General features: G+C 36.7%; 2 protein-coding genes across 5 annotated transcripts in view; both read left to right on the top strand.

Annotated features, from left to right (window-relative positions):
- The window catches only part of LOC107559333 (proto-oncogene tyrosine-protein kinase receptor Ret), a 24,402-nt gene extending 12,067 nt beyond the window's left edge, over positions 1-12,335 (top strand). Inside the window, exons 2-21 of one of the 4 annotated variants that reach the window (XM_016243115.1) lie at positions 2,134-2,367; positions 3,040-3,140; positions 3,219-3,333; positions 3,412-3,650; positions 3,767-3,962; positions 4,512-4,711; positions 5,713-5,995; positions 6,095-6,226; positions 6,333-6,443; positions 6,574-6,684; positions 6,972-7,231; positions 7,386-7,533; positions 7,646-7,753; positions 7,849-8,063; positions 8,153-8,275; positions 8,526-8,596; positions 8,791-8,928; positions 9,247-9,346; positions 10,317-10,464; positions 11,449-12,335. In XM_016243115.1, coding sequence (XP_016098601.1) covers positions 2,134-2,367; positions 3,040-3,140; positions 3,219-3,333; positions 3,412-3,650; positions 3,767-3,962; positions 4,512-4,711; positions 5,713-5,995; positions 6,095-6,226; positions 6,333-6,443; positions 6,574-6,684; positions 6,972-7,231; positions 7,386-7,533; positions 7,646-7,753; positions 7,849-8,063; positions 8,153-8,275; positions 8,526-8,596; positions 8,791-8,928; positions 9,247-9,346; positions 10,317-10,464; positions 11,449-11,606 — 3,191 coding nt within the window. In that variant the 3' untranslated portion in view covers positions 11,607-12,335. Of the gene's footprint in view, positions 1-2,133; positions 2,368-3,039; positions 3,334-3,411; positions 3,651-3,766; positions 3,963-4,511; positions 4,712-5,712; positions 5,996-6,094; positions 6,227-6,332; positions 6,444-6,573; positions 6,685-6,971; positions 7,232-7,385; positions 7,534-7,645; positions 7,754-7,848; positions 8,064-8,152; positions 8,276-8,525; positions 8,597-8,790; positions 8,929-9,246; positions 9,347-10,316; positions 10,465-11,448 lie in introns of all 4 variants that reach the window. The other 3 variants (XM_016243113.1, XM_016243112.1, XM_016243111.1) reach the window with 3 other exon arrangements.
- A 540-nt stretch (positions 12,336-12,875) lies between these two features.
- On the top strand, positions 12,876-20,658 carry LOC107559332 (chondroitin sulfate N-acetylgalactosaminyltransferase 2-like). The gene is made up of 8 exons (XM_016243110.1): positions 12,876-12,968; positions 14,149-15,070; positions 15,252-15,468; positions 17,303-17,404; positions 18,531-18,712; positions 19,012-19,106; positions 19,206-19,287; positions 19,511-20,658. Exons 2-8 carry the CDS (start codon positions 14,419-14,421, stop codon positions 19,801-19,803), a joined length of 1,623 nt encoding a protein of 540 aa, XP_016098596.1. The 5' UTR covers positions 12,876-12,968; positions 14,149-14,418; the 3' UTR covers positions 19,804-20,658.
- The last annotated feature ends 417 nt before the right edge of the window (positions 20,659-21,075 follow it).

Here is a 21,075-nt window from a genome sequence, read left to right as displayed (position 1 = left end):
GAGCTAACGAGCTGTAGCTTCGCGTCAGGTGGTTCTTGCCTTCACGTCGTGCATTAAAATCGTTCAATGTACAGCTAGCCGTGCATTATCCCTTATGTATTCGCTCTTTAGCAGCAGTTTTTTACAGCAATATTTAAATGACACCCGGCAGGGCTCTACGCTTATTTTTCTTTTTAGGAGCGCTTAAAATGAGGTGCTTATCAGAGGCACGGAGGCTACTAAATATCACCTCGTAATGGGAAGGATATTTTTTAATCAAATTTTGGTGCTGCTAAATTTTTGACTGTGCTCCTAGGAGCACAGTCAAAAATGTAGCAGCACCAAAATTTGATAAAAAAATATCCTTCCCATTACGAGGTGATATTTGACTCCTTAAAGTGATTTACAGTAGAATTTTGTTTTTACCTTTGTAATGGCATTTTTCTGTCTTTATTAAAAGTATGTAATCTTTTGTCAAATTTTAAATATATATATTTTTATAAGCTTTTTAAAAACTCTAGATAACACCATATAATAAGAACAAGTAGAATACGAAGAATAAGTTACTAATCAAATGAAATCAGTATTAAAATGTATTTGTACAGAGGTAGCACAGAAGAACACAAAAGTGGCTTGTAGGTGTATTTTCAGACATTTAATGAGGATCAGAGGTGGCATGAGTGCAATTAAATCCATAAATTCATGTTTATTAATGATTAAAAGATTCATGTTTTAAAAATGTTGAATATAGAGATATTAAATGATTTAAAGAACTGAAAAGATACTTTAAAAATGAAACTAAATCCGCCAGCAGGTGGCGACAAGTCACTGATTTTAATCACTGAATCGTTCATTCAATTGATTCATTCGAACAGCTGAATCGTTCAGGAATGAAGCAAGTGACAGTATTTATGAATGGGTAATCGTGAATCACTGACTCACTAGATTCGTTTAAAAACGCAGTTCATTCATAAACGAAACACCGCTGTGTTTGAATGGAGATACGCAGCGGCTGAGCTGTGACTTTGTTTCAAGCTATTTTCGACGACGAAATAGAGCAAAATCAGACAATAGTGTTCTAGTCAGTCAATGTAAGTCACTTAATATTAACTTCTTGTCTATTTAACTGTTGTATTAAATCAGTATCACATTTAAAAACTCCCTTAAAAATCATTAAAAGCTGTCACTCATCTTAGCTCATCGCGAGCTCACATTTATAATCAACGCTCTCTACACTGCGCAATGAATCTTTATTTACACCGTCTACACTTTGCTTATGAAAGGATTCGTGAGATATGTCTGTGATACATTACTCAACGCTGCAAAAACACGTAACCTTTGAAGCTCCCCTCAGCGATCACAATCACAAGTATGATGATCATCTGGTCAGTCGCACTGTAGAGCCCTGCCCTGGTCATTCTTGGTGTACCCAAAATGGTCCCACACTATCGACAGGCATTTCTCTGGTGGAAATGAAGCTTCGCTGTTTGGTTCCTCTGTCACAGTTCATCTAATGCATGTAGTAGCCTCCGTGCCTCTGATAAGCACCTCATTTTAAGCTGGTGCACCGCTTGTGTAACTTTTTTTTCGTTTTGCGCAAGCTGCAACAGTTCCGTTCCTTGTAACAGAAACACTCGGTTTAGCGGAACCTTTACGATTAATTCACCGTGCCGGTTTAAAGCGCGGTTAATCGCGAAACCGGTTAATCGCTGCGTCCCTAAACCTGGCTACTTGCATGGACGTTTCTGTTGTACAACAGATTTGAGATAAGAAGCAGATCAATAAAGGAATATTTGATAGAGTTAATTGCAAACTTTTGAATGCATTATGAAAGGTTAGATTTGATTTTGTTTTTTTAAATTGAATGTTTTTTTTATCACTTAAAGAGAATCAAGAGCCGAATGTTGCTTTACCAAATGCACTTGCACAAAATACCACCTGTAAACATTATTTGAATTTATTTATCTATTTTTTGAAGGAGGAACATGTCAAAATTATTATGCCTGAACCTGAAATATTGCTTTCATGATTATGGGATTTGATTAAATTGCTCAGATTTTTGGTGATTGGTGATTGGCGACTGGTGTAGAAAGAAGTGTTTAAATGAATGTCCACAATGAACAAAGTGTGACATTTCATGTGTATTTTGGACAGGTTCACTTGGACTGTATTTCCCTCAAAGGGCGTACACAGAAAGCATCTACGTGGGGCAGTTACAGGGATCGCAGGTTCTTCAGGTCCATTCAATGCGGGAAACCCCTACAGAGAGGCCCTATTTCACCTTGTGCTCCCATAGAGACACTTACGCGTCATGGTTTCACATGGATGAGGCAACTGGGGTCCTTTCTATGAACAAAACCCTTGAATGGAGTGACTTCAGTAGTATACGTGAGTTTAACACTGCTTTATTTAAATATAATATATTTATTTAAATTTGTATTCTCCTGTACTGTTACTCAATATTTTGCTGATATATAATCTATTATAAACCATTATTTGAATGTAAGTGATACTGTTTCCTGTATCAAAGTTTTGTACTTGCAGTATATATTAGTTATATTAAGGTTTTTTTCCCAGTAAAATATCTAAACATGCTTAAAACATGCTTAATTTGATTTATTTTAGCTAAGATAAATTTACCTGAGAAGCAAAAAAGATAATAAATCTCTTGATTTCCAAGAATATGTCTTTATTTATTAAGTTTGCAAATTGTTTTTTTCTTTATATGTACATCCACTAAATTTAGTTTATGCTTAAAACAAGATAAACAATTTGCCAATGAGGTAAGAAATATTACAAGTCTTAAGTATTCTCTAAAAATCCTAAGAAATTTTGCTTCAAAAATGTAGATATTTTTACTAGAAAACAAGGCAAAATATTGATTACAACATATATATATATATATAATAAAAAAAAATTTAAGTGCAATGTAGTGCAATTCATGATAGTGTCTCTAGAGAACCTTGACAGTTGAACATTGGGATAAATGACACTCTTGTTAAAGGACACGTGCCTCATTCCAAAAAAAACAATGTCTGTTTCACGATGTCTGCCCTGCAGGCAGCAGCTTGGTCAGGCCTGTGAAGGATCTCAACCTGAAGGTCGGAGTCTCTTCAGTGCCCATGCAGAAAGCGATATGCCCGTTCCTTCCCACAGTGGAGGTCAAACTGATGTTCATTAATGACACAGCGCCCTCCTGTGGTCAGGTCGAGCTGAAAACATTGTGTTTCCCTGACAAGGTTTCAAACCCCCACATCACAGAGAATCGTATGCCAGGGGCCCTGCGGCAGCTCCGGCGCTTTACACACATGAACATTTGCCCCAACTACACCATCAGTTATGCAGTGGAAGCAGGTACAAACCAAACCCAGGCTTTCTGCATATTACAGTATGGTGAGATGAATTTTCTCTTATCGCTTGAATTAAATTCAGTCTCTCCAGCTCCGTTTGCTGTTGACGGCTCCACTTCAGAATTGGTGGTCACGGCACCTGTGGACCGTGAGGAGAGTGAAGTGTACCATCTGGATTTAGTGTGTATGATACGGACAGAAGAAAAACTGGAGAAGTTCTTCAGTTCTCTGCACGTGAATATCTATGATGAGGATGATAATCCTCCTTACATGAATGGGACTGACACTGAGGACATCAAAATAGAGTTTAACCGCAGTGAGGTCGGTCTCAGGCACTGTAAACACAACTGTCTCACATCTTCATAGCCTTTTTAGGATCATATACTGCATAAGAAATATGAAAGTATTGAATAATGGTAGTCTGTTTTCTTTTGTAGGGTACTGTCTATGGAACTCTGTTTGTATACGACAGGGACACAACGCCCGTTTATCCCACAGACCTAATTCAAAATAAATTAGTGGGCACCTTAATGACGAATGACTCCTGGATCAGAAACACTATTACTATTGAACACAAATTTAGGGAAGAAAAGGCCATCTTTGGAAATGTCCGCGGGACAGTTCATGAATACAGTGAGTACAAGAAATAAGATTACATATTTCTTGTCTTAAAGGTGCACAGAGTCATTTTTCCATGTTGAATTTTTTACACATAAAAAGAAGAAAACTACTTTTTGAATATGTAAACAATCATGTACTGTACACTCACATGAGCAATTACCTCATTGAGTCTGTTGATTCACCAAATATTAATAAACTGACAGCATAATGTTTGATATTTTGAGCCGATTGTAGAGCACTTTTTGCTTTCATCTGTCATGTGTCAACAAGGCACATGTGTTGGGAATAAATTGAAAGTACGGTAGTGTGATCCCCAGTCATTTAGTTTTTCTCTGTGTATAAAGCATATGATGCCTAGTGTTTTAAAAATTTGTTCACATTTTAAAAAGTTCCAGCTTTAACCATTTAAAGCTCTGAAACTGCTACTGCTGTATAAGTGTCCAGTATAAGTCCAAGACAACTGTCATATCGGCCAGTGAAACAATTACTGAGTGCACCATAATTGAATAGCTTTTTTACATTATGTACTGAATTGTCCTTTATTCTGTTTTCTGCCCTCAGAGTTGAAACTCAGTCAGAATCTGTCTGTGACAGAGCGACGCTCATTTCAGTTGGACTATCTAGTCAATGACACCACCTTCCCAGGCCCAGAGGGAACAGTGCTGTTACATTTCAATGTGACTATCCTGCCGGTTCCTATTCACTTCTCCAATATCACCTACTTCTTCACAGTGTCACTGAAAGCAACAACATACTCCCAGGTGCATTAATGATGTTTTTAGTCATTTTGAACCTGTGCAAGCAGGAGTAGAGAAGTGCTATTGTTAATACATAAAAAAAAAAACATTATTACAGGAATAGTTCATTCAAAAATGAAAATATGCTGAAAATGTACTCACCATCCAACCATCCAAGATGTAGATAAATTAGTTTCTTCATCTGATTAGATTTGGAGAAATTTTTGCATCTCTTTCTCACCAGTGGATCCTCTGCAGTGAATGGGTGCCATCAGAATGAAATTGTAAACAGCTAATAAAAACATCACAATAATCCACAAGTACTCCACACGACTCCAGTCCATCAATTAACGTATGTGTTTGTTTATAAGAAACAAAGCCATCACAAAGACATTTTAGCTTTAAACTGGAGTCGTGTGGTTTACTTGTGGATTATCGTGATGTTTTTATCAGCTGTTTGAACTCTCAGTCTGATGGAATCCATTCACTGTAGAAGATCCAAGTGATGCAATGCAAAATTTCTCCAAATCTGTTCTGATGAATAAAGAAAATCTTGGATGGCCTGAGGATGAGTACATTTTCAGCACATTTTCAATTTTGGGTGAACTATTCCTTTAAGAAACAGATTCCTGAAGAAATTGCCAGTCTTTGCAAAATAATACTTTTTTTATGTAATGAATAGAAACATTTTAGGTAAATGCTGCCTCAAAGCTGTCGTTACGACACTGAGCATGCAGCATCTTGTTTTCTATTGGCTATGTATGAGAATCAATATTTTTTGACCCCTATTGCTGTGTGAAATGGCTATAGATGGTTAAATAGCCGTAAGAAAAACTAAAACCATCACAATTCACAAATATCAATACATTTCTATGCCCGTGTATGCAAGTGCGTGGAATTACAATTTTTATTGTTTTTTTTATGTATTTTTATTTGAAGTTTCTTACATGATAAAAGAAATTGTCATTTGCATCACAGATTACTCCAGAGGATTGACACTAATGTATCTTTTGTGTCTTTTTTAGATTGGAAGTGTCTGTGTGGACAACTGTCTGAAGTTTAAGGGCATTGATGTCACGTATCAGTTAGAGATCGCAGACAGGAACATTTCTGCTGATGCTCAGTCATGTTATTGGGCAGTTGGCCTTGCACAGAAACCGAATGAGAAGGCTGGTGTGCTCTATGTGAATGACACTGAGGTGTTACGCAGACCACAGTGCCAAGAGCTGCAGTATGTAGTTATTGCAGAGGAACAGCAGAACAAGTTTCAGGCCATGATGCAGCTCGTCGTTATTTTTGAGGGTGAAGGTAATACTGTAATTAGGTCACAGGGCTTACGACCAGAACGACAGTGGTGAATGCAACAACTGTTGATCCAGGTTTTTCCTATCTGATTGTGCCATGTAGCAGATCTCATGAGGTTGGATGAGCAGCGGGTTTTGCCTTGTGCTGAAAAGAGACAGCGAGGGGAGTGTGAGGCGTCTCGAGGCCTGGGAGCCCCAACAGGCAGATGCCAGTGGAGACAAGGCAGAGATAAAGGTTACCCACAATTCCCTTGAATCCAATACACTGCACTTACCGTATTACTGTGGAGCTGTTTCTATTATTCGAAAGGACAAATTGTGCCATTGTATTACCTTTGCAGGAATATCAAAAAAATATTCCACCTGTTCCCCTGACCTCGGCACGTGTCCAGATGCTTACTGTGATGCCATTGAGAGTAAAAACATATCCATATGTCCTCAGGATTGCTCCAGTGAGATAAATTTTAGTTTTTATTGTGTTTTTTGTGGCTTTTCATTTAATATTATTTAGTTAGATCAGCATAATTATGCAACTGTGCTTTTAGAAAGTGCAACAACTATAACAATGTGTCTTTTTGTCAGGTCAGCCTATAATCGGGGGTTACGAGAGGGATCTGTATGGAATCAAAGCTGGACATGGGACCTGCTACTGTTTTTCAGGAAAGTGCTTCTGTGAAAAGGATGAATTAGAAGGTGAGCTGAATGATTTTTTTTTTTGCCCTTCAGAAGCTACAGAAGATATTTACATGGTTCCTAGAAGAGAAAATAAGTACAATTTACCCCAGCCAATGAATGAATCCTTTTCTGAAGAACTGTGGGCAGTTTAAATACTCAGGACTTTTTGAACTGGTTAATTTATGTACATTTGGTTATTTTTTCTTGAGGACAATATGTAAACATCTGTAGAATATAGTTAAAACTAAATTAAATTGCCAAAAAAATTTTACAAATCCATTGATTTTTTTCTAATTGTTTTTCAGTTTTTCCTATTTGTGATGACGTGTGTAAGCCCATCATTGCAACTGGTGTCCTCCTCTCCTTCATTGTCTCCATTGTCCTGTCCTCGTACTTTTTCCACTGTTACCACAAGAGCACACCTAAGCCTCCCATCGCCTCAGCTGAAATGACTTTCCGCCGACCAGCCCAATCCTACCCGATCAGTTATTCAGCCAATAATGTTCGTCGAGCTTCTCTAGATTCCATGGAGAATCAGGTGGCCATTGAAACCTTCAAAATACCCGTAAGTCTTGCTCAGTGTCTTTACTTAGTTAGTCTTTACACACTTAGTTAATTCATGCATGTTGATATTTTTGGTATAAATTGGAACTGATTAATGAAATTATTATTAATGAGATTGTTTGATGTGTAAAGATTTTTATCATTTCTGTTAACAGGAGGATCCAAAGTGGGAGTTCCCTCGAAAGAACCTAGTGCTGGGTAAGACTCTTGGAGAGGGAGAGTTTGGGAAGGTTGTGAAGGCCACGGCTTTCCGGCTCAAAGGAAAAGCTGGATACACTACGGTTGCTGTAAAGATGTTGAAAGGTATGCAACTCAAAATCAGATTTGGAGGCAGATTTGATTAATCACTTTTTAAAAGCTGGATTAGTTAAAAAAATTGTGTAGTGACTCCTAAGCATTAATTTTTTCTCCACAGAAAATGCATCTCACAGTGAGCTTCGAGACCTCCTGTCAGAGTTCACATTGCTCAAGCAGGTTAATCACCCTCATGTCATAAAAATGTTTGGAGCTTGCAGCCAGGATGGTAAGACATTTTAGTAAAAAAACAAAAACAACTATGTTTAATCTGTCATGCATTTGTTTGTTGCCGTGTGTGCTCATACAAGCCCATCTGTTCAGGTCCATTATACTTAATCGTTGAATACGCAAAGTACGGCTCACTGCGGAACTTCCTGAGAGAGAGCCGGAAAGTTGGACCCAGCTACATGGGCAATGATGCCAACCGCAACTCCAGCTACTTGGAAAACCCAGATGAGAGAGCTCTGACCATGGGCGACCTCATCTCCTTTGCATGGCAGATCTCCAGAGGAATGCAATACCTGGCTGAAATGAAGGTGTGTCAGCAGTTTAGGGAATATCCATCACAGAATATTTAATGTTCTCTTTTAAAGAACGATGTTATAATGAGAGAAAATATGTTTAGCTTGTTCACAGAGACCTGGCTGCCAGGAATGTGCTGGTGGCAGAGGGAAGGAAGATGAAAATATCCGACTTTGGTTTATCTCGAGATGTTTATGAGGAAGATTCGTATGTGAAGAGGAGCAAGGTTATATATATATATATATATATATATATATAGTTAAAAACCACAAAGTTAAAAACAAAAACAAAATATATATATATATATATATATATATATATATTGTTTTTGTTTTTAACTGTGGCAAACTAGTTACATCCTATGTTTTACAGATGTTTGAATATTTGTGCTCGAGAAAACTTGTAATGAACATGCAATGCAATTTTACATTCGTTAGACTTAATACTGTATGTCATAATGTGCTCTCAATTTTTAGGGTCGTATTCCTGTTAAATGGATGGCTATAGAATCTTTGTTTGATCACATCTACACCACACAAAGTGATGTGTAAGTTATACAACAAATGCTTCTATACAGACAATCACCAATTTATATTTAGCATGTCTGAATACAATGAAATTGGGTGTATGATTTCACATATAATTACAAAGAAATGTCAATAACAAATATTTTTTTAAATGAGGACTTATTCCATTACAACTTTACAGTACAATGTCTCTCTCTCTGTTTTCTTGCATTAGCTGGTCTTTTGGTGTCCTCTTATGGGAGATTGTGACTTTGGGTGGAAACCCCTACCCAGGCATTGCTCCAGAACGTCTTTTCAACCTTCTGAAGACGGGCTACAGGATGGAGAAGCCAGAGAACTGCACATATGAAATGTGTGTACATCACTTGAATGTGTTGTAGATTTGAGAGCTGAATGAACAAATCATTTTCTAAAACCACCATGTTATCACTCTCTCATCTTTTTAAGTGGGAGAACTTGCACAATTGGTGGCTGACTAAATACTTTTTTGCCCCACTGTATATCACTTAACATTCAAGTTAGCATATTTTGCTTTATATGAATTTAGAATGTCTCATACAATATTATGGACACAACATGTACTTAATTTCACCTAAAGGAATCAGTTATTTAGGTGTGACAATCAGAGATGTTCTGTATCAGGTGATGAATGCTCTGTTATGTAATATAGGTACAATCTGATGCTTCGTTGTTGGAAACAAGAGCCAGATAAGCGTCCTACTTTCTCAGACATCAGCAAAGAACTTGAGAAGATGATGGTGAAAAGCCGAGTAAGAATAAAACAAGTACTTTTTCTCCAGACAGTCACACACCGACACAAATCAAAACACTTCTGTTGAACTTCATGAAATGACAACCTGAGCTGAGCCTGTCTTCACAAATCATGTATGAACTTTAAGTCAAACATCCCAATCAAAATAATATTTACACCCTAATTACCTTATACGTGCATTACGATTCAAAAGTTTGGGGTTAGTAAGATTTTTTTTTTTTTAAGAAATTAGTACTTTTATTCCACAAGGACACATTAAATGAATCTAAAGTGAAGTAAATGCTGTTCTTTGAACTTTATATTCATCAAAGAATCCAAAAAAAAAATTATCAACATTTCCACATAAATATTAAGCAGCACGACTGTTTTCAACATTGATAATAATAAGTGTTTCTTGAGGACCAAATCATCATATTAAATTATTAAATTACAGCAATTTCTGAAGGTTCATGTGACAATGAAGACTAAAGTAATTGTTTTTTTGTTTTCTTTTTTACTGTATTTTCAATCCAATAAATGCAGCCTGATTGAGCATAAGAGACTTTTTTTCAAAATTATTAAAAAATCTTACCGGCCCCAAAGTTTTGAATGGTAGTCTGTTTATTAATTTAAGTTGTCATAAAGATGAAAATTATCCAAGGTAAGGGACGATGTTAAAACAACGTGAAAACAATGGATGAACACCGATCAACTGTCAGCACCTTGACTCCAAAAAACATTGTTATATTTTAGAATAAATTAAATGTTAGACTGGCCATATTTACACTTAAATGTACCGTCATTTATTTTGTTATGCTAACCTTTAGCAACTAATGTAATTTGACAGCCTGCTTTCTAATGATGTTGACTAGTGAATCAAGAAAAATCTCATTCTCAAGAAACATTTTTTCACATGAAGTATGTGACGTTACACTGAAGAGTTATGGTACCACTAGTCTGATTTTCATAACTGTGTTTCCCTTCATCAGGACTATCTGGATCTCGCAGCCTCCACGCCAGCAGACGCCCTGCTGTATGACGACTCCCTCTCTGAAGAGGACACACCTTTAGTGGACTGTAGTAACCCCCCTCTCCCTCGAACCCTCCCCTCCACTTGGATTGAAAACAAGCTCTATGGTAGAATTTCCCATGCATTTACTCGATTCTAATACTGGGAACAAAATCAGTTTGTTTTTGCCTTCCATAGGAAGTGCAGTGATTGTGCTAACGGCATGGTTGCCACTGACTTATGAATATTGCTAATGTTTTATAGATTCAGTTAGTGCTGTAGTGTGGATCTAGGGATCAGATGTTTCATTTGGACCTGCTTCCGATGTACTCTACTATTTGAAATATTCATTTTAAAAAGCTTTATTGTACAAATATTATTACTACTGATAAAAAAAAGTTAATAATTTTCATTTATATACAAAAAACTTAACATGTATTATGTTCAGTTAGGAAAATATAATTAGATGCGTTTCATGATTTACATCATATGTGAATTTTCTATTGGTTTGCAGCACTGTAGGTTAAGTTTTACATTTGAAACAGGTCCCGTGTGCTCTGGATGTGCTCTCTCTGTAATATTCTGAACATATTACAGAAAATGAGTGTTTACAGTAGATGGAGTCAGTTCTGAAAGCAGTAAGGCTTTTGAATTAAACTCTTCTTTTAGATCGTATATCAAGATATGCAAAACTCTGTTAGCTCTCCCCAAAATTATGGCGTTGATAGTAAGCAATAAAACGGCCAGCAGTAAGGCAGTTGCTATTCAGAGACTCCTTGATGTCTGTTATTTCTGCGAGTACACAAAAAACCTTTTAGTAGAGCACTGATTATCTATTTCATTTAAAATGATTGTACATAAAATGGCAAAGACAACAGCAGTAACAATACTGATGTCATACAATAGACGACGTCATCACAGTGGAATATTGACATGAATGACCAAAAAGCACTCAAAGGACCAAAGAATGATTTCATGCTTCTACCATGAAATGACCATGAGTCATTCATGCTGTTTAATGCTCAAAAGCTGAGCTGAGTTTCGTTTGAGAGCCTTACTGTCTGGACTTAATGCTTCCTCAGTGCAGAAAAATGATATGTTCTCATTTTTAGGCATGTCATACCCGAACTGGCCAGAGAAGAGCCCGGTACCGCTCAACAGACTCGATGCCACTAACCCTGTCTTTACAAGATATGCCAATGATAGTGTTTATGCAAACTGGATGGCTTTGCATTCTCCCGCAAAAATTGTGGACACGCTCGATAGTTAAAAAAGCAAACCAAAATCAGTGGTGGAAAAGATATGGGGGGTGGGGAGATGTGTATATTTATATGATACTGTATATATGTTGTTTGATGATAAAGTCGGTTCCCTTTTATTTCTGCTGTTGTGTAGAAGATGGGAGGATGGTAATAGATTTCAAATTGGCTGGAATTGCATAAAACATGCTTCAAGCAGCTCATAGGTGATTGTTACCACAAGGCCCTGTCAGCCGTGTTGTATCACTGCATGACTCTGTACAGTTTAATGTCCATGTTTAAGTGCCTGTGCCGCTTCTGTTAGAAAACACCAGTTATAAATGCATGACCGAGACAATCTTGGTCCCACTCCAGGAATTAAAGGGAGCTTCTTTACCATCACTTACTGCAGATGTTTGCTGCAAAGATTGGACATGTTTATTTGAAGAAAGAAAAAAATTATTCTTGATTATGTGTCAGGATATGACAGAATCAATTAATTTTTGTTTTTTTAAATGTTGATATTTTGCTCTGTGGTAACTACGAGTTATGAATATTGCCATAACAGAGTATTGATATGTTTAATTTAATGTCATATGGTGATTTAATTTTCATTGTGCAACAGTAACTACAATACATAAACCTGAGTGTGATTCCTCATTATGTTGTCAGAACATTACGTTTCAATCAATAAAACTGTTAGAAGATGCAAGGTTTAATTGAATGTGTTTTATGCTATTTCATTCTCAGACTTCATTAAAGAGCAACCAAAGAATAATTCTAATTATTTACACAAATAGATTTAAATGTGGTAACATTTGCTCATCCTGACATCCTAAGGTTTGAGGCATGGATTTCATGACACATTAGTACTGTGACCACAAAAATGAATGAATTATCTGAAAATCAAGTCCAACGTACCCTATGTAAATGGGTATGAAACCATCAATTTGAGGTTTCCTTCAGTTTGTCGTTTTGCTCTGTGAATAGGAAGATTTATTTAAATCAGATAACACCAACATGGGACTCGCATTAAAAGTTTTTCCTGGCGTAAGTGGAGCAGCAGCACGAATAGAGAAAAATACAAACCTATAAACACATGACATACCATTTCAAAGAAAGGAAGTGAGTTAAATTTCAAAGTAGATTATCAAAAATGGCATAATTATAGTGCATTTTGTTAACCATAGGGTTTAACGATTTGTAAAACATCCAGACAGGCTTTTATTTTGAAAATATGCGGCTCATAGCGGAAGTAACGTGCGTTTTTATTGTGCTTCCTTTTTTCATTGCCCCGTGGCGTTCTGTTCCCACAGTCATTATGCTCGGTATTCTATTGAACAGTCGCATAAAGAAGCGGTTACCGAAAGCCTCATACAGTCACAACTACCGAGGTAAGTGTCGCACATTTCCGTGTTTATTTTTTAAAACAACTTCAACCTCGACGTTTTCTGCCACACATTATATTGGTAACGTTACCGTTAGATTTTTCTTGTGCCAACAGCAACATTTAGCCAGATGTTTCCCTGTGCGCTTAAAGGTGTATTTCTTTGATGATTTAGAAGCAAACTTAATTAGTATTATTCAGAGTCTTAGGTGCTAACTTGGTTTATAATAAGGCGCAAGCATGTATATAACATCAGGAAGAATTGCGGTATAAGTTACACGTACATGTGCATAAAATTCATACAGTGTGTGGGGTAATGTACAGTCAGCCGGCAAAATAAACAGCGTGATCTGATCAGGAGTCCGACCCCGCTTAAAACACGGCTACTTGCTAAATTAATGAATACATGATGTATATGAAATATTGATTATTAACTTATTATTAAAACATTTAAGTTATCATTAACGTCTTATTTTTAGATTATCCATTCTAAGTTTCGATCCGAAGAATTGCAGTCTTTTACTACATAGACTTTTTAACAAATTTAATTCATTATATTTATGCTTGTGTTTAAATATATATATATATATATATATATGTTTCATAAATAGATAGCACATAAGAGATTATACATTTATGGATGTATCACAATTTGTTTTACTGACTGTTCTTTAGTTAAACAACAAGGCACTACTGGGTATTAAATTATTTTATACGTTTTTATTTGTGCCGGCAAAATAAACAGCGTGATCTGATCAGGAGTCCGACCCCGCTTAAAACACGGCTACTTGCTAAATTAATGAATACATGATGTATATGAAATATTGATTATTAACTTATTATTAAAACATTTAAGTTATCCTTAACGTCTTATTTTTAGATTATCCATTCTAAGTTTCGATCCGAAGAATTGCAGTCTTTTACTACATAGACTTTTTTACAAATTTAATTCATTATATTTATGCTTGTGTTTAAATATATATATATATGTTTCATAAATAGATAGCACATAAGAGATTATACATTTATGGATGTATCACAATTTGTTTTACTGACTGTTCTTTAGTTAAACAACAAGGCACTACTGGGTGTTAAATTATTTTATACGTTTTTATTTGTATGTATTTGTTTAGTCTAAATGTACTGATGAGGAAAATATATGATTAATTATTGTAATCTCTTTTTAGATGAGTTCTTTCTCTTAGAAGAGGAATATTGTGCAAGCAGGATGACAGGTCGTCGACGGTATATTCACACATCTCTGAGGAATCTGAGCATGTTCCGTGTGCTGTAGAGTGAGAGGAGCATGATTACAAGAGAAATGTGACACTACCGCGCTCCCTCCGCTTCACTTGGGAATGGATTAATGTGAAAGACTTAATCCTTCCTAAAGGTTACATCTTGTCAGGGTGGGAATGCAAAACGGTGGCTGGTAAAGAGCACCCTGCCTCTCAGATATGCCCAGGCGGGGGCTTCCTCTGCAGGGGCGGGCGCGCTGGCTTGTCCTGGGGATATTTTTGCTTTTGGTACTGCTGCTGTTTGCTTACCTGCTGGAGTGCACGCCGCCTGCGGATGTAAGCCAGGTGCTGCCTGGCCTGGGAGGAGATCCGTATGGAAAGGAGTATTACCAGACCCTCCTGCAGGAGCAGGAAGAGCGGCATATCAGCCGAGCGGCCAGCCTCAAGAGACAGATTGCGCAGCTCAAACAAGAACTCCAAGAGATGAGTGAGAAACTGAGGGTACTTCAAGAAAAAAAGGAGGGTCCCGGACCGCAGAGCCTGATCGATGGCAGAGATCAAGAGCCTGGTGACCTCTTGGAGTACTTGCACTCACAAATCGACAAGGCAGAGGTGAACACGGGAGCGAGGCTGCCGAGCGAGTATGCACTGGTGCCCTTCGAGAGCTTCACCACCACAAAAGTGTACCAGCTGGAAATGGGCCTGACGCGCCATCCTGAGGAGAAGCCTGTGCGGAAGGACCGGAGGGATGAGCTGGTAGAGGTGATAGAAGCAGGTTTGGATATTATTAATAACCCAGAGGAAGATGACGGACAGGAGGACAACATCCCCATGCAGAGGCAGACGTTCACTGAAAGCCACTTTTTTGAAGGTAAAAGCTGTTCAGAGGAAGTAAGCACTACTTTATATGCTGAACACACCATGCGGTTAGGGTTTTGTGTGTTCTTAACAGCTCTTGTTGTATTTGAGCATAATAAATGTGGTGTGAACTTTGCACAGCACAAAATATTCAGTAACTCGAGCTGCTCTTGTGTGCTTGCTATCCTTGGCAGGACTCTACAGGACCGAGAGGGACAAAGGCACACTGTATGAGCTCTACTTTGCTAAAGAGAATTCCCATGAGTACCGTCACGTCACCCTCTTTCGTCCGTTCGGGCCCCTGATGAAAGTGAGGAGCACTTCTGTAGACACCGCCAGCACCGTCATTAACATCATAGTGCCGCTGTCAGGCCGCACTGAAGCCTTTGTTCAGTTCTTGCACAACTTCAGGTGAGGAGTACTGTAGAATTTGTGGACTTAATTATTACTTTTTTTTTGTAAGCTAAACTGTAAGTAAGCATCATCAACAAAAAAACTAATGTGTTTTTCCATTAGCTTTTGCATTGAAAACAAGCTGTATGACAGGCAGAGGTTTATGATTCTTACACACTTTTTTCATCATAATAGTCTTCACAAATGAAAACAACTGAATTTTGAAGCTTAAATACATTCGGCAGAAGTAGAAAGCTAAATTTAGGCTATAAACACTAGGCCTCTCACGATAACAACGTTTGGTTGTGCGATATATTGCCCCAGAAATAATTGCAATAAGCGATATTATTGTCATTTTAAAGACCATTTTATGCCACTGAATATATAATCACAATGTAACAGCATAATTATGCAGGATGGCCTACACACTTCCAAATGACAACAAACTTTAAATTTTTAAGAATATTTAGATTAAGTATCTAAATATTAGATTCCTTAAAAACCTGAATAAATAGTAAATAAACATTTTCTAACAAAAAGTGCAAAGTAACAAGTAGAAAAAAAGAAAAATGCACAAAAAACTTGTACGGATATTTTTCCATCTACAGATTTTTCCGTGACCACCTTTTCTCTGTAAATGAAGGGTGCACACTATTGCTGAAAAACACAATCACTACTTAGCAGTCAGATGTCCGTATGCACAAAGGCACAGACCTCTAAACAAGACCATATCTGCTGATGAAACTTTTTGTAGAAGCATTTTTTAAATTTGAACTAGCACATCATGACTACATCACGTTATGTTTGAGAAGCTGCAAAAGACACAGGCGCAAGTGGAATGTACAAAACATGGTGAAATTATTTTTTTAAGTAGATATAATGGGCGATATATTGCGTCACCAAAAGTTATTGAGGTCATGTACATATATTGCGTATATCGATATATCGATATATTGATTATTGTGACAGGCCTAATAAACACCACATTGGCATGAGTTCAGTCTCTCCAGCATTAAGATTCTGACAACTCTTTCAGTCTTTATTTAAAAACATTTTCCCTGAAAGTTTGAGTTAGAATTTGCAAGAATTCGATAATGAGGCTGTAAAAGCAACTAGTGCGTAGATGAGTTTACCTGTTCAGCGTGATGACGTTTAATGTTCTCAACAACCTCTGTAGTCACATTTAGTCACTTGTTGACAACCACCTTTTTCAAGACAATTAAAAGCTTTAAAAACCACAAAGGATTCTAACTGATTTATTTTATGTCAGAATAAAATGTGAAGATATCTTGAGCTTGTGTTAACCACAGAACATATTTGAGGCATTTAACCAAAAACCATTTCAGAAAAACCCATTGACTTCAGGAAACTGGAACTTTAAGTTCTGAACACGTTTCTAGGTTTTTGGCCTAAAAAAATAGATCATCTCTGCAGCACTCTGTTAACGAAATTTGGATGAAATTTCACAGCAAAAAGATCCATTGTCAAAAGTGTAGTGATGTGTGAAGCACAGATTACACAGAACTTACTTTCAAACCAAGTAGTGGCAAATTGCAACTTGAATCCGAGGCAAAATCTGTGGGGACATTTTTCATTTTTACACATACATAACTCCCAATTGTGCAGATTCCTATTGACATTTCAAACAAAAAATGTGACGGCATGTAAGAGAGATTATGGGAATGTGTGTTTTTGTGTGCTGCAGATAATATGGTTGAACTTCTAAAGCTGTGTGGGTAGCGGCAACACAGAGCTAGATGTTACACAGTTTTACAAGGGAACGTTTCCCAGTGCGGTTTTCCCTTTGGAAGTTTTGGAAATGTTGTGATCAGGCAATGTTTTCTGTATGCAGGGAGGTTTGTATACAGCAGGACAAGCGGGTGCATCTCACAGTGGTGTATTTTGGGCAGACGGGCTTGCAGGAGGTGAAGGCATCTCTGAGGAAAATGTCCAGGTGTGAGCTTTGCAAATATTGATATTTTATGTGTACAGCGTGACTGAAACATTCTATGATTGCCAACATCCTGAATGGAGAAAACTCAAGGAAAAGGAATTTGCTGTTTGTGGGGCAGTTGAAATGTTCTTTATTAGAATGGTAATTTTCTTGACTAGCAGAAAATATACTTGCTTTTTCAAAGTTATTGAGTAAGGTACATAATCTGTTTAGGTACACTACCATTCAAAAGTTTTGGGTCAGTAAGATTTTTATTATGTATTTATTTATTTATGTACTTTTTTTAAAGAAATGTAATACTTTTTTTCATCAAGGATGCATTAAATTGCATTCCGCTTTTAATGTTGTGTCTGCTATTCTAAAATCTTAGTAAAAAATTATTTTATTGCTATTTATTTATCTATTATTATTATTCATTTATTTGTATTACTATTTCTTTTTTTAATATACTTTATTTTTAAGTCTACTAGGGTTGGGTTTTAAATTTGCACAGTTGCTTTTTGTTTTATATTACTATTCCCAGAAGAAAATTCAATAAACAGTTGTTAACAAAAAAAAAGGATGCATTAAATCTTTCAGTGACTGTAAAGACATATTTCTATTTCAAATAAATGCTGTTCTTTTGAACTTTTCTTTACATAAAAAATCCTGAATAAAGGATCAGGTTTTCCACCAAAATATTAAGCAGCATTTATATTAATATTAAGCAGCAATGTTTTTTTTTTCTTGAGCAGCAAATCAGCATATTGATATGATTTCTGAAGGATCATGTGACACTGAAGACTGTAGTAATGATGCTGAAAATGTAGCTTTGCCATCACAGGAATAACTTTTTTATTTTTTTTTAAATGTTCAAATAGAAAACAGTTACTTTAAGTTGTTATAATATTTCACAATATTACTGTTTTTATTTTATCTTTAATCTAATAAATGCAGCCTTGTTGAGCATAAGAGACTTTTGTTTTTTTGTTTTTCAAATAATTAAAAAAATATTACTGACTTAGCTTATAAATGTTATTGTAGGTTGTTAATTAAAGATTGTACAAACTGTATTACCCACTTTGGTTGGCACAAATTTTCTAAAGCTCATTATGTTTCCTACACCGTTTTTATTCATGATCTCCAGTGAGGAAAACTTCAGTAACTACACTCTGATCCCTGTGGATGAGGAGTTTTCGCGTGGCCGTGGTCTGGACATTGGAGCTCACACGTGGGAGAAGGGGGATGACGTGTTGATGTTCTTCTGTGATGTTGACATCTACTTCACACTGGAATTTCTTAGCACCTGTCGTCTCAATACAGCTCCAGGTCTGTCATGTCAACAAGCTTTTATATCTGAAAATTCATGGACCCATTACTAGATAAAACATCCGTATTTCTTCCATTTTGCACTGTTGTTTAATTGCACTATAGAATTAAGTTTGTATGTTTGTTTGTGTGCACTCTTTTATTTTGTTTTCCAACTAAGCAGTAATAATTTTAGTAATAGGATTTGTTGTCATGGACAATTGTCATGCCTCAATTTTTTTTATACACTAAAATGTTTATAATAAAAATACAAATTTCCATTTCATAATAAAAGTGATTTTTTTTCTTCTTCCTGGAAGGAAAACGAGTTTTCTACCCGGTGGTTTTCAGTTTGTACAATCCATCTATAGTTTATGGAAATCTTGAGTTTCCGCCCCCCATTGAGAATCTGCTGGTATGTACATCAAGATTTTTCTATGAACCTACATCTTTGTAGAATGTATGGCTTTCTACTGATACAAAGGTGAATAATGCAACTGTATTCTGTTTACAGATTCATAAAAAAGATGCCGGATTCTGGAGGGATTTTGGATTTGGCATGACTTGTCAGTATCGCTCTGACTTCCTCAGCATTGGTAAGTCGGTGTGTATTTTAATGTGGAAAAAGTTTGATTTATAACAAAATACATTTCCATTTCAAATATGTCCGTAACGTTAATTTGTCAAATGGAATAATGAATCGATACATGCTTTTATTCCGGCGTAATTTAAAATCAATGCATCAGATACATCAAATTACAATAAAAGATATTTTGCTTGCCGTTTCATATAAATAAACTCACAGTTCCTCTTTTCTAGGAGGATTTGATCTGGAAGTGAAAGGCTGGGGTGTAGAAGATGTGCACTTGTACAGGAAGTATCTACGGAGTGATCAGATTGTGATCCGCACGCCTGTATCAGGCCTCTTCCACCTGTGGCATGAGAAGCTCTGCGCAGATGAACTGACCCCAGAACAGTACCGCATGTGCATCCAGTCCAAGGCCATGAATGAGGCGTCACACTCTCACCTGGGCATGCTGGTGTTCAGGGAGGAGATCGAGACTCACCTTCGAAAGCAGGCCTACAAAACCCAGAGCAGACCAGCAGAATGAATTGACTACAGAATCAACAATACAGAGCACAACTTTGTTGACATAGCAATGAAGAAATGGGTCAAACGGACATTTTTGGTATTATAGGAACTAAGTCCACTCTAAATAATAATCTATGGATTACTGAAGACCTTGACAGCAAAAAAAAAAAAAGACTTAAGTGTGGTGGAAGGATGGTACTGATAGGTACTACCTAAACTGTTTACATCATTGAGAATTTAATTTACGTTCTGGAATAGTCTGCTTTAATGCCAGTTAAAATTTTAGGTGTTCTACACTAGGACTTATTTACTACATGTGAATAATGACCAGTCCCATTAGGGAAATGAGTTAATGAAGATGAGCGGAAATGCAGAAATTGTTAGGGCCTCATTCATGAAAGAGTTCGTACAAACTATTCATAAATGTATGTAAGTTGTCTTAATGAATTGAATGCAACAGATGCAGCATGTCTTTGGAGTTTGTAAATAATTGACGGAGCCATACATTACATTTTTGTATTATTTGTATTGAAAATGTATGCGCTGTGACAAAAAGGGAGTTCCATTGCTAAAAGGGGCAATCATCTACAGATGGATGTAGTTAAACTTGCCGTGCTGGATTTATTCTGTTGGCAATGTCTGTGTTGGAACAGTATTCAGAAAAGTCTTCCATGTGTTTGAGATGGCATGGACCTGATATGCATTTTGATGCGTGTATCAAACTTATACTTTGCACCATGTGTGAGAACACTGGTCAGTGCCGTAGCACTAACAGTCAGGGGTTTATGATAAAATGCACTAATATTTCAAGACATTGGCCTCTGCAACCACTTTGAAATGAATCTGTGGTATATAGTGAGTTGCTGCAAAAAAAGCAACAACTTTTTAACATCCCTAAAGGACATTTCTCTGATTGAACAAACCACTTGTGACAATGGCATGGACCTGATATGCATTTTGATGCGTGTATCAAACTTATACTTTGCACCATGTGTGAGAACACTGGTCAGTGCCGTAGCACTAACAGTCAGGGGTTTATGATAAAATGCACTAATATTTCAAGACATTGGCCTCTGCAACCACTTTGAAATGAATCTGTGGTATATAGTGAGTTGCTGCAAAAAAGCAACAACTTTTTAACATCCCTAAAGGACATTTCTCTGACTGAACAAACCACTTGTGACGAGGACATTATGTATTCATTCAACTTTAAGCGGCAGGTAGATTAAAAATAACCATTGCTATCTGTTGTAGAACCTTAAATTGGTCAGGATGTTGAGTTCCATTACTT

This window comes from Sinocyclocheilus grahami, unplaced genomic scaffold (assembly GCF_001515645.1).
Source record: "Sinocyclocheilus grahami isolate Dianchi unplaced genomic scaffold, SAMN03320097.WGS_v1.1 scaffold681.1, whole genome shotgun sequence".
In the NCBI taxonomy this organism is placed as follows: domain Eukaryota; kingdom Metazoa; phylum Chordata; class Actinopteri; order Cypriniformes; family Cyprinidae; genus Sinocyclocheilus; species Sinocyclocheilus grahami.
The sequence above is the reverse complement of the archived record's forward strand: the minus strand, read 5'-3'. Positions and strand labels throughout refer to the sequence as shown.